The following is a 12690-nucleotide window of genomic DNA, read 5'->3' as shown; positions in this document are numbered from 1 at the left end:
TCGTGCCCCTGTGCTTGAGGAACTGGGCTCGGATGGGCTGATGGCTCCCTAAGATGGGCCAGGAAGCAGCCAGACAGGGTACTGTTTGGGCTTCCCCACCTGTCCATGTCTCTTTGTACTCCTTTGTGGTGTATGGGTGAGCTTTCTTCACATTACCTAACAAACGCAATGAGAATACATTGCATTTCTAGGTGGATTTATTAAAAAAAAAGGTCTCCTGAAGGTCTTAGGAGTTTCTTCATATTAGTCTATCACATAAATGTGATTTTATCTACATTCCAAGTTGGCAAGGACCAAAGACTTTCTTCAGATTTTGCAATACAAATAAGATCTACCCTAGGAGGAAAAAAATGGTATTTCTTTTCCTTCTTTCCAGAATGCAAGAAAACAATGAACACAGTCAATCACAGTGAATTAGTCCCAGGATATTTTATTTCAGTTCATAAAGCTTAGACAGAGGAGTAAGCTCTGCCCTCCTTTATGTCCATGCAGTCGCAATTGAACCACTCCTGCACTTAGAACCCACCATGAGGGAACCTGCCTCACTTTTGATCTTGCCTGAGAAATGCAATTTTGTATTTTCTCTGCATTGTGTGCCACTGTGTATTGCAAGTTTGCTGCAGAATTAAGTTATCCCTGCACGTCCAAGGGTATTTTACTTGAGGACAAGGGTATATGTAGGAAGCAGGAGGAAGTGGGAAGGAAGCAGGAGAAATCCAGACTGCAGATAAGACCTTAATCACTCAGTAGCTTAAGGTTGCTTAACCTGCTACCAATAGACAAAGCTAGACACAGGCACACTACAGTTCAACCCCGTTAATCTGTCAGTGCATCATAGTTGAGCAGGGCTGGGCACGCCATTGAAACCTTCACATCTTAAGTTTCCCAGAATTGTTCCTTGGTCCAGTGCCAAAACAACCTGTTTTGCAGACACATGAATGTCAAGGTCACAGTGAGTTGTATTGATAAAACCGTGTCTGGTTGCACGCTGCTTCTCTGCAATAACTTAAATCGACTAGTGCAAATAGTATAGGGAGGTGAAACAACTCCCCTAGAGTGGGGGTTGCAGGCACTAGCCCCGTGCCAGCTCTCATGTCAGCAGCAAACATAGGGCTGCTACTGTGGAATTGCCCCGCTCTTCTAGCACAGTACATGGTCTCAGATGCAGTAGAAGCCTCGGTGCAAGGAAGAAAGAAAATCCTGATCTCTGGGTTGGATCTAACTTGTGTTAAGAGCAGGAAAAAATGGGCCTCATCCAAGTCACAGCGAAGCCGGTGAAAACTTTTCCTATTCATTTCAGCATTCCTTTTCCTCAGGCCCTAAATCATATTTATAGTCCCAAGAGCCTTTCTGTCAGGATATATTTTTATATATTTTTTCCTATTCCGAGTGCTCATAGGAAACACGAGCATTCCTAAGGCGGAAATAGCGAGAATTAAAATAGAGCACACAGTGTGCGTTTCCATGCTGGAGAAGGGCCATGGGAGTTCTGCTGTTTTCTCACCTTCACCCTGTGCTATAGCAGGTGGTATGATTACAGTTTGGAGTCACTGCAGTTCACTGCATAAACAGCACTTTTTTTTTTAAATTCTAAATATAAGTATAACCATAGATCAGTTAAAAAAAAAATCTAGTGAAATGGATGTTTATTCTTGAGGCTGCAATTGTGTTCTTTTCTGAACAATACCCCATTTTATAGCCTTTCCCTGGAAGAAAACTCCCTCCTCTACTTAAAAATAGCTGAAGAATGGCAACTGTGTTGACAAACAGTGACTTGGCTCAACATTAGCAGCAGCAGGATTTCAACCCGCCAGCATTGCAGCTTTTGAATTATCCAGACCGTAAATGGAAAATCAGTTTGCTTCTGGGACTTGGCACTGCTTGGTGAGGTTGGGGGCTTTGTTTTTGTTTCGACTAGCAACTGCATCCATACCAGTAAAGCAAACACATTTGGGACTGCTCTCTGGCACAGAGACCAACTGGTGTGGACGGGGCTGTTAAAATCCCATTCTTACTCTCCAAGGCATGGTGACCTCATCCCCAGTGCCTTTTGGAATGTGAATCCCAAACTGTACCCAGGGAGGTCTCTGGTTAGCACCAAAACTTACCACAGGTCCCTTCAAAATGTTCATTTTAGAGACAGGCACACAGGATTGCTCTCTGCAGTGTAATTCACTGCCTGAGCAGCCTGGGTTAATAAAGCCTTTCGTTATCCAGGTTGACCTGCTTGTCAGCCTTGGTTGCATTTGTTTGGTCCAGGCAGCAAATAAATCTCAGGGCATTTGGCAAGCAGTGACTAACTGGGTGGCACGCACTGCCCATCACGGAGGAGAAAGTTGGAGCAGAACAGGGGCTCACAATCATGATTGAAGCTGCTGCTCTCAGGTTTGGCGTTACAAAACTTGGTAAATATTTAAACAACACCTCTAAAAACTTTGCTGCATCTATGTCCAGCCCTTTGGAAAAGCAGTTTCGCCTTGAGGGTCTCCTTGCAGATCCCCAAGTGAAGAGGCAGCAGCCTCTTTGTCTAGAGGAGCCTCAGCTCAGCGGGTGAAATGGGAGGGATCCTACAAGGAGTAGTTTAATATGAGAATTTTTGACAGATAACAGTTGCTGTTTTGCTCTTTCTTTGCTGGCTGTTTGCCTGAAGCCAAGGCCATGAGACTTTGTTTGCTGGATTTTTGCTTTTTCACAAACTGTATGTATTCTAATGCAGACCCTTCTTCAATGTTTTTCCTCATTTTTGTTGGGTTTTTTTTGTTTGTTTGTTTTGTTTGTTTTTGTTTTTAGTCAAGAGGATATTGATTGAGAAATGGCACTTTAGAGGCCTTTTTTTTTTTTTTTTTTTACAAAGATCCAAATTTCAAAAAACTACGAGGCATTTTCTTTCCATGAAACAGTGGTGTTGTGGGAGGAAAGGATCCATTTTTCAGCTTTTAAAAACTTGGTGCTTGTTTAAATCTCCTCTCCGGACTGCTCAGCATCCCCCACTCCCCGCCTCTCTGCCTGGCTGGGATCTCAGGGGAGCCTCTGAGATCAAAAGCTGGCTGTACCTAGTCTGCCTTGGCAGTAATAGGGGAAATAATAATAACCCATGCAAAACAAAGGCCATTTATCCTTTAACTTCCTTTATCTGTCCCAGAACATATGAGCTGTTCTTGCTTAGCTTTCTTCGAACTACAAATCCAGCCCCAATACTTTGGAAATAAAGCATGTGGGGGAGAAAGAGAAAGGAACCAATTCCTCTTCCTTCCTGTCCTTCCTTCCTCTGTCTGACGCTTTTTGTTCAGCTGGATCACATTATGCATACTTGGCGTATCTGGTGGCTATCAAGGTCAGCCTAAGGGAATAAGGTGTTTCATTGCTATTCAAATGACTGAACTGTAATTCAAACAAGGCCAGAGAGCTGTGGCTGAGTCAAGGGAATCAACGTCCACAGGTCGATGTTTCTGAAATTTCAGCCTGAAATCCCTTTGTATGCATGTAGGGCAGCTGAAGTCATAGCTGGTGCTGTGTTGAGGGCTCAGAAGTTTTGGGACGGACAGTGAAAAGCATGGATACTTTGATGTCTGTTTTTCTCTCTTTTTGCATGTGTGTGTCTCCAGGCTGCAAACTGCTCTATGTGGCTTAAATGGACATCAAAGTATGTTTCTCTGCTGGAATATACATCCCCAGATGATCTGATCCTTGGTGAACTATCTATGAAGAAAAAAAGAACCACACACTGCTTTCTACAGTTTGGGTCCCGCACAAAAAAACTGGAATGTGAAGGGATAAGGATCTGTCTTTGTTGAAGCCATAGTGGGAGAGACTTCCAAGCACCCTGAGGAGGGGAAAAGAAATACCCAGCTTTGCCTTTTTTTAAGCCTGTCTGGGGAAAACGAATCTTCTTTCCCCATGGACAGAGGTACTGCAGGCAGTAGGTGCAGCCTAGGCCCCAGGTGGTGACCGGCCCCAAGAAGGCCGGCAGCAGCCTGTCCTTGTGGCCTTAGCTTCCCCCCACGTCGTGCTCCACCAGCAGCAAGATGGTCACCGTCAGGAAAAGGAACGTGAAGGTCTTCACATTCGCCTTCGTACTCATCACGGTGACGTCATTCCTGCTGAACTACAAGCACCAGGTGACCATGACCACTTGGGATCCTAAACATATCATCAGTCAGTTTTCTGAGCAAGTCCGAAAACTCATCAAATTTCCTAGGAGGCCGTGCAGCTGTAGCACCTGTATTTCCGAGCTGGGACATTCCCTCTGGTTCGACCAGAGGTTTAACTCAACTATGCAACCTTTCCTGACCTCACAAAATGCCTTGATCCCAGAGGACAGCTACAGGTGGTGGCTGGTAAGTAGAAGGCATGCTGGCAGGGAGGCGGCCTGCCCTCAGTGCATTGAGATTTATGGCCTCAGGTGATGCCGAGCAGATAGTGGGAGGTAATTCCTTCTGTGAACATTTGTGGTCCCAGCTGATGAGGCAGTCAGAATTGGGAGAAACGAGTGTTTTTGTTGATGTTTACCACACAGGTACTTGTTGCATGTGTTGGTTTGCTGCAAGTAAGGAAAATCGATCTGTTGGAGCATGTCCAGAGGAGGGCCACAGTAATGATCCAAGGGTTGGAACACCTTCCCTACATGGACAGGCTGAGAGAGCTGGGGCTGTTCAGCCTGGAGAAGAGAAGGCTCCGGGGAGACCTGAGGGCAGCTTTTCGATATTTGAAGGGGGGCTATAGGACATAAGGGGACAGATTCTTTAACAGGATCTGTTGTGACAGGACAAGGAGAAATGGTGTCAAACTAAAAGAGGGGATATTTTGACTGGATATAAGGAAAAAGTTTTCACAGTAAATGTGGTGAGCAGTGGCACATGTTGCCCTGAGGTGTGGTGGATGCCCCATCCCTGGAGACACTCTGGGTCAGGTTGGATGGGGCTCTGAGCAACCTGATCTAGCTGTAGGTGTCTCAGTTCAGTGTAGAAAGGTTGGATTAGATGACCTTTAAAGGTCCCTTCCAACTCAAATGTTTATATGAAATTCACTGGCAGAGCTAGGGAAATCTCACTATTACCTTTTCCTCCCTTCTTGTTGTAAAGTCAAGAATCTGTAATGCAGCTTATTACACTTCAGGTGGTAAAAAAGGCCTTTTGCCTTCTTGTTGAGGCAGCAAAGCAAACTTATTAGGAAGTGTGTAATTCGTTTGGGGCTCTCCCGACTGTAAGACATGTAAATAATTAGCAGGATTAAACAGAAAATGATTCATTCCATGTGTATGAGCACAGGCTGCATTGTTGCTGGTGACGTAAAACAGGTCTGCAAGGCACACAGGCACACAGTGGGTCACGGGGAGGGAGCAGCCCATACGTGTCCTTGGGACCAGGTGGTACAAAGAGCTAGATCTCAACATCATGAAAGCTGGTTGATATCTTGTTCCAGAAGCACAGGAATGAAGAAGGTGTTTCCTGACAGTTTTTCTAATTGAAGCCCCTTTTGTGTTTTCTTGAAATGAGATCGTGCGTTAAATGAGTTGCTTATGGCCCCTGCTGCCCAGCTGCTAAAGCACAGGTTCTGGCTGGTTTCGTGATGAGTTGCTTCCCTGCTTGTCAGATAGAAAAAAATTGTTTCACAGAGCTTTTCCTTGAACACACAGCTGCCTACAACTTGGTCTCCCGTGCGCAGCCGTTAGTGTGGAATTAAGGTGGACATTCATGTGCACGTTGGAGGGGTTCAGGTCTCAGAGGAGGTTCAGGTTCTGTAGAAACAAGGCTGGATCTGATTTATCACTTCTTACTCCATTGCCTGTTGTATTTTCTGGTGGAAAATAGCTGCCAGTAAACTGCAATGTTTAACTGCTACATAAAATATATCCTCATTTTATGAAAAAGCCCACTTCAGGGCTACTAGCTTCATATTCCAACTCTTTCATCCTTTCACCTGTCCTTTTGCCATGACAGCTGTTTCCAGTCACTTGTGTATTTTCATGCTGCCGTCATACGCTCTTCCTTCTGGTCCCCCTATTTCTCAGCTGGGCTGTGCCAGATCCATTAAAAGGGAAGATGACAAGTTCAAGTTCTGCCCTCAGACCCAGCTTTGATTTAAACACAAGGCTTGAATGCATTCTCTCTTTAAAATAAAAGTTGAAAAAAAAGGAAGAAAACTTGGGTCTTTCAGTACTGAATTTCTGATTCTCCTTGTAGTGAAACTGAAAGAGAAGAAGTACAAATTAACATCAGTTCAACTCGAAACAGATATTTGGAGAGGAGGGTTCTTTATCAGCTAAATGAAGAGACTTTCGGGACAGCCCAAAGCTTTTTTTTTTTCCTTCCCCTAAATTTTCAGGTCTGTCTAACTCTATTTTTAGTGTTTTCCTTCATTTTTTAAATTCAGGTCAGGTTCAAAGGGAATACAGTATTTCAGAACACAAAATCAAAGCATCTTTTTCTTAGATGGAAGATTTCTCCACTTTCTCCACTATTTTTTTTTCAGTCAGAGCTTACCTTCAACCAGAACATGTGAAATGTTTTGGTGCCACCCAAAACTTTGTTGTTTAGAGGAAATCAGCCACACACTGGAAACACTTAGTTTTAATCTAATGTTAAATGATGAAGGAGCCCTGCATCTCCTGGTTGCAACCAATCTGAGTAGCCCTTTCTGAGACGGTCTGAGTTGCTTCTACAGTCAGTGTATCCCAGGTGCATCCTGGATGAGCCCCTTTTCTGCTGTTCAGTTTTAGTCTCATTTTTCAAGTTTATTCAGTGATTTCTGCCAGTCTTAAAGAAAACATTGCTCGTGGCCACATTTTATGGTTGCTTGGTTTTCTAAGTCAGTGATTGGTGACTTTTTTACTATATTTGTACTTTAAAGATGAAGCATGAGGAGAGCTGAAATTACTAGTTGTTACTTCAACTTCATTTCAAGGCAGAAATGCTTGCAGGACAGACTCCAGACCGTGCGATGCTTTCATTACGCTCTAATTGAGAGGAGGGTGACAGTGCTGGGACTCTTGTATAAGGCTGTCTCTGGTATATATAGGGGTTATTCAGCCGAACGATGACATGGGATAAGTATCTCTCCACTTCTTGCAGAGTCATAACTGATTTCAGAGCCTAATGACAAGGATTTGAGGTGAAGTGACGTGTGAGGCCAAAGGACAGGGTGGTTTTGCTTGCTTGCAACTCTTTGCATGGTTACCAGTCTCCTTCATGGTGTATTCGTGGAATATACAACCAGCTTTGTGGGATGTGGCCTTTTGGAGGGAAATACTCTTGCTATGTGTGAAGGTGTAAAAATATGCCTGGTTGTGTCTGTGTTCACAGAAATAAGGAGCTTCTTTGTACAGCTGTTACTTGCTTTTCGTTTGCTTAAATCCATCTAGGAGATAAACCCTCTCTTGATTTAGTCTGTCCTTCCCTTCCTTCCTTCCTTCCTTCCTTCCTTCCTTCCTGCCTTCCTGCCTTCCTGCCTTCCTCCCTTCCTCCCTTCCTCCCTTCCTCCTTCCTCCCTCCCTTCCTCCCTTTCTTCCTCCCTCCCTCCCTCCTTCCTCCTCTCCTCTCCTCTCCTCTCCTCTCCTCTCCTCTCCTCTCCTCTCCTCTCCTCTCCTCTCCTCTCCTCTCCTCTCCTCTCCTCTCCTCTCCTCTCCTCTCCTCTCCTCTCCTCTCCTCTCCTCTCCTCTCCTCTCCTCTCCTCTCCCCACCTCTCCCCCCTCTCCCCTCCACTTCTCCTGTCCTCTCCCCTTCCCTGCCCTCCCCTCTCTTCCCTTCCTCTTTCCTCCTCTCCATGTGTCCCTCTGTCTTTCTGTCCATCTGCCTTTACTCATCTTGCATTTCAGGGATTGTCAGAGTCTCAGTGTTTGGAAGTTGGCACGTTACGCCACGTGCTGCATTTCTTCCTATTTTCTATCCCATTCTCCTGAACAACAGGCTCACTTTCAAGTTTTCCATTGTTCTATGAAGCAAATGCTGTGGACAGTCCCGCTGAATTCAGTAACCCATACATAAGGAGCTGGGACAAAAAATACATGCTGTAACATGGCATAGCATTTATTTATAGTTCTCTTGTTTTGTCCTGAAAGCTTTTCTTCATTGTTTTTAGTGGTCAGAGAGTATAAAGAATGCAGGATTGGAACTTGCTGTTCTAAATTCCAAATAACTCTACTCAAGCTGATGGATTAAAGCTGTAATATGTGAAATCAGGCTCAGAGTTCCCTGGCAATCTTATCTGCTGCACATTGTTCATAAACTTCCACATTATGACGTGTTTTATCTTGAGTTTTACGATATTGGAGAGGTTTGTTTTCTTTTTTTTTCCTCTCTTTTTTTTTTTCTTCTAAGAAAGCTCAGCTCCTGGGGACATTTGATTAGCATATCTAAAAGAAAATGTTAGCTTTTAGGCCTTGTGACTGTAAGAAAAAGCGTAATGTATGGCTTAAAGATTTTCTCACCAGACAGTGAATAAAAGGGCATCCCCACCACGTGCACGTGGAAGCTGCTCTTATTTTTAAGGCAGTATCAGAGCTACTTGGCACCTGTGTCATGCATTTTGAATGCTCTTTGTAGAAAATTTATCCAAATACTTTGATCACAGAAAATCTTTAAAACTGGGACACCGTCTGTGGTGCTTGAAATGCAGTACCAAGGGCTCAGCGCCTTGAAGGCAGCATGTTCCCTTCAGAAGGTAGAGCCAAACACAGTCCCAGTGGTTATACATACTCGATGTGACCTGGTGTCGTCCTGCTTGGGTGCAAGCCCAATGTTCAGACCAGCCTTGAACATCCTGAGAGAAAGAGCCTGACCTTGTGTTTCCCCTTGCTCCTGCCAGCAGTCTCTTCTATGTCCAGCTGGGCTGCAGCACCAGGTTCTCCTATGGCGAGGATAGATGGATTTGAAAGTGCTTTGAACCTGCAGTCTCTCTGAACTGCAGGCTCAGTTCTGCTGAGCTGCAAGCATCCCACAGCCAGAAACACAGGCACACAGAGCTGGCAGAGGTAGGGTCTTTTTGCTCTTGTGGAGGTGGCTTGTACCAGCTGTGGAAGCTGGAAATCACACAATTTAGCATACACACATTACTGTGTGCTATTTACATAAAAATGCATATTACATTTATATTTGAAAATGCATATTTTATGACAGACACAAATCATCACACAAAGCCAACCCAAACCCTTGAAAGGCCCTATATACTTCCCCTAAATCTCTTTGATGCATGGTAATTGCAGGACATTAAGTATAACAATAATAATGTCATATTTTCCAGACCGAGGAGACATTTTTAAAATTGATGGTCTCCTTTTAACCTTTCCTTCGGTCTGCAAAATGGAGATTACCTGCATTTGCCCCATCAGGCTGTTGCTAGGATTAATCTTTGTACAATGTCTTATGACTGGGATGTGCTGTCTGAGTGTTAATGCCTCCAAACTGCTGCAGCAAGGCAATTAGTAGCTGTGCAAAAGAGGTTCTCATGGGGCTTAAGTCTCTATCTTTCAAAGATGCTTTAAAAAAAGGAAAAGCATTGAAAAACAGTATTTCTGCACTTACTTCGCTAAGCTGCCTGGCAACATTCTTGCAAAAGGGCTGCCCCAAATGTGCTGCCAGGCTCCCACCTATGGCTTTCCACCACTTAGGTTGTGTCCTGACCCAGGCTTGACACATTTCCATCTACCTTCAGGTTAAGCAGGATATTTTCTATGTGCTAAAATATAGGGATTTTGAAGGTGTGTCTAATATAATGCAGTTCTAAACTTAGAATCAGGGAATCATTAAGGTTGAAAAAGACCACTGAGATCATCTAGTCCAACCATCGACCCATCCCCACCATGCCCACTAAGCCGTGTCACTCAGTGACACGTTTACATGGTTCTTGAAGACTTCCAGGGATGCAATTCCACCACCTCGCTTGGCGGTTTGTTCCAGTTCATTACCGCTCTTCTGGAGAAGAAATTTTTCCTAATATCCAATCTGAACTATCCAAATTGCCCATGGATGTAGCGTGCACAAGCACCAGGAGACTTCCCCTTCTAGACTCTGACTACACTGTCACTGCTCCAAGCTATTAGCTCTTGGTTGAATTCATATCCTCCCCTTGCATTCCCTTAGTTAGTTTTGAGTATTGCTTCTTAGCAATACTTGGTGCCATTACTGGTGGTGTGGTGGTACCAGAGAGCCTAGGGAAGCCTTCTGAGATATAAAAGCAGGAAATCCCAAGGTTTCTGGTATCTCATTCTCAGAGGGCTACAGACGAAGTGTTGTGCAATCTACAGATATTGGATATGTGGACACAAGTCAGGTTAACATTCCTTTTGGACTTGGGCGAGAGATTAAACTGCACCATTAGATAAGGCTGTTGATTGCAAAGACTTTGGAGAAAACAAGTGACTCCACCGAAGACACACAGTTCAGGTATTTCGGTATATTTAAGCTGCTGTTTCCAGCAGCTATGTCCATACACGTATCCCTGGCACATACCCACAGCACTTGGAGGGAAAAATCACATCCTGGCAGAGCTCCAAGCGGGCACTGTGCTGCCTTCTGCACTGCCAGGGTTTACATGGCTCTGCTTCACTTGACAGGGATGGGCTTACGCTCCTCACTGTTGTTCATTTATGGGAAATGCCAAACTGGTTGTAGATTGTTAAAATAACACTACTAAAAACAAACAAACAAAAAACAAAACAAACAAAAAAAAACAGCAAAAAAAAAAAAAAGACAAATATTTGGTGTGGGAAAGTGACCTATAATTGGCTTGTCATTATAAAGCTATTAAAATAGACGTTTTCAAGAAGTCAAATAAACATTGTGAAATAAGGAGCTTGGCTGCATATTAGGTCTGAAGTTTTTAAAGAGATCTGCCTTGGAGTTAACCATCTTTATTGCCTGTTCTGCTTTGTACTACTGAAAAGTCAAAGACTAACCAATTCTGAATGAAGATTAGTCCTGGTCCTGAAAAACAGAGTCCAGTCAGATAATGACTGAGGATATGAAAACAACACTTTTAATGAGAGACTGGTGTTTTCCTGAATGGATGTTCAGCTCAAAGTCCTCCTCCTATTTAAGGTCTTTGCAGTCTGTAAAGCCAGTACTAATCCCTGCTGGAGAAATTCTGTGTAACTGAGAGATTTTAGGACAATGGTATCCTGCCTTCCGGCTGGGCTTGGTGGCCACGTTTTAACTTGATTGCAATGCAGTTAGTATAGACTGATAGCAGTGTAACAGAAAGACACTTCAGATCTCAGTTTTGTGCAAATGGAGGTGCCTGTCCATAATGCTTGATATCACCTTCATGCACCAAACCAAAGTAAGTGCTACTGTTCATTTCCTTTACTGATGCTATCATTCTGTCTGAAAAGATAATTTTACATAAAAAGAAGGCTCATGTGCTTAGGATTTTCTGAAAATTACCTTCTCTATCTGAATTTTGTTGGGCAAAATCAGTTCAAGAATAGATTTTTGTTTTCCCTAGAATGTTTGCATTCTTTAGAATGTTTTGAATCAATATTTAGTGGTTTTCTCTTTCATTCCTTAAAGGCATTTAAAGTCAGTTCAGTCTACAGAAAGAGGAGTATGCAAATGGTGTGTGCACGTGTGTTCAAATAACTCAAAACAAGTTCCTTCTTCAAAAATGGGATTTTTCTGCAATATACACCTGATTCTGCATTCTGTGACATCTGTGAAAAGCCCACATTTATTTTGAAGGCTGCAGGATTAGGCTAACATTAAGTGGTTTGCTTATAGGCCGATTAGTTTTGAAAATTAGGTTAGACTGGGTTCATAGAGAACACACAAGTTTAGTTATGTGAACATATGTTTGTAACATCACACACAAAAATTTAGGAGAAAATGACTATTTGTACTTAACCTGTATACAGAATACTGGCATATGTAGTAATAATAACAGTGCTTGTCTGTGCATCCTAATTACCTTTTAGCTGTAGATGCAGCCATTTGGTTGCTTGGCCTGGCTTTTCTGCTGTCCTGCCCTCAGGATGGGTTGAAGGAATAACGTGAAGGTGTGAGTTGTTATAAATGCATCCAGAAGAAGGCAGTGCCTATTTCAGTGATGCTATGATTGTCAGTTCTCAGTACTGCCCAGTGGACTCACAGCTGTGGTAGTCCAACCCTTTCATCTTGTCTCTGCCAATACTCGACATCAGCTGCAAGCCAAGGCAATAATGGATGGTAACTTCAGCCCAGCAGGAGTTTTGTGCTGACTTCTTTTAATGAGAACCACCTTGTGCAGTCCATACCTGAGTGTGTAGGTTAGCAATTGTTAGCAGGAAGATGAAGTTGTTGTCGGTGGGTAGTGATAGAACAAGAGGGAAAGTTTTAAACTAAAAGAGAGGAGATGTAGATTAGATGTCAGGGGGAAATTTTTCACTGTGAGAGTGGTGAGGCCCTGGCAGAGGCTGCCCAGAGAAAGTGTGGGCGCCCCTTCCCTGGCAGTGTTTCAAGGCCAGGTTGAATGGGGCCCTGGGCAGCCTGTTCTAGTGGGCGGCAGCCATGCCCATGGCAGGAGATTGGAACTACATGATCTTTGAGATTCCTTGCAACCTAATCCTTTTATAGAATCATAGAATCACAAAGTTGGAAAGGACCTACAAGATCATCTAGTCCAACCGTCCTCCCATCACCATTGCTACCACAAGCCACTAAACCGTATCTTGTAGCTCCTCATCCAGATGCCTCTTGAACACTTCCAGGGACGGCGACTCCA

General features: G+C 43.7%; 1 protein-coding gene across 6 annotated transcripts in view; it reads left to right on the top strand.

Annotated features, from left to right (window-relative positions):
* Window positions 1–12690, top strand: part of ST3GAL1 (ST3 beta-galactoside alpha-2,3-sialyltransferase 1) — a 73300-nt gene that overhangs the window by 42379 nt on the left and 18231 nt on the right. For 5 of the 6 annotated variants that reach the window (XM_046919030.1, XM_046919049.1, XM_046919041.1 and 2 more), the window contains exon 3: window positions 3606–4337. In XM_046919030.1, the coding sequence (XP_046774986.1) occupies window positions 4026–4337 (312 nt within the window). In that variant the 5' untranslated portion in view covers window positions 3606–4025. 6 annotated transcript variants of the gene reach the window in all.

This window comes from Gallus gallus, chromosome 2 (assembly GCF_016699485.2).
Source record: "Gallus gallus isolate bGalGal1 chromosome 2, bGalGal1.mat.broiler.GRCg7b, whole genome shotgun sequence".
In the NCBI taxonomy this organism is placed as follows: Eukaryota; Metazoa; Chordata; class Aves; order Galliformes; family Phasianidae; genus Gallus; species Gallus gallus.
Note: the sequence above shows the minus strand (reverse complement) of the source record. Positions and strands in the feature narration are given on the sequence as shown.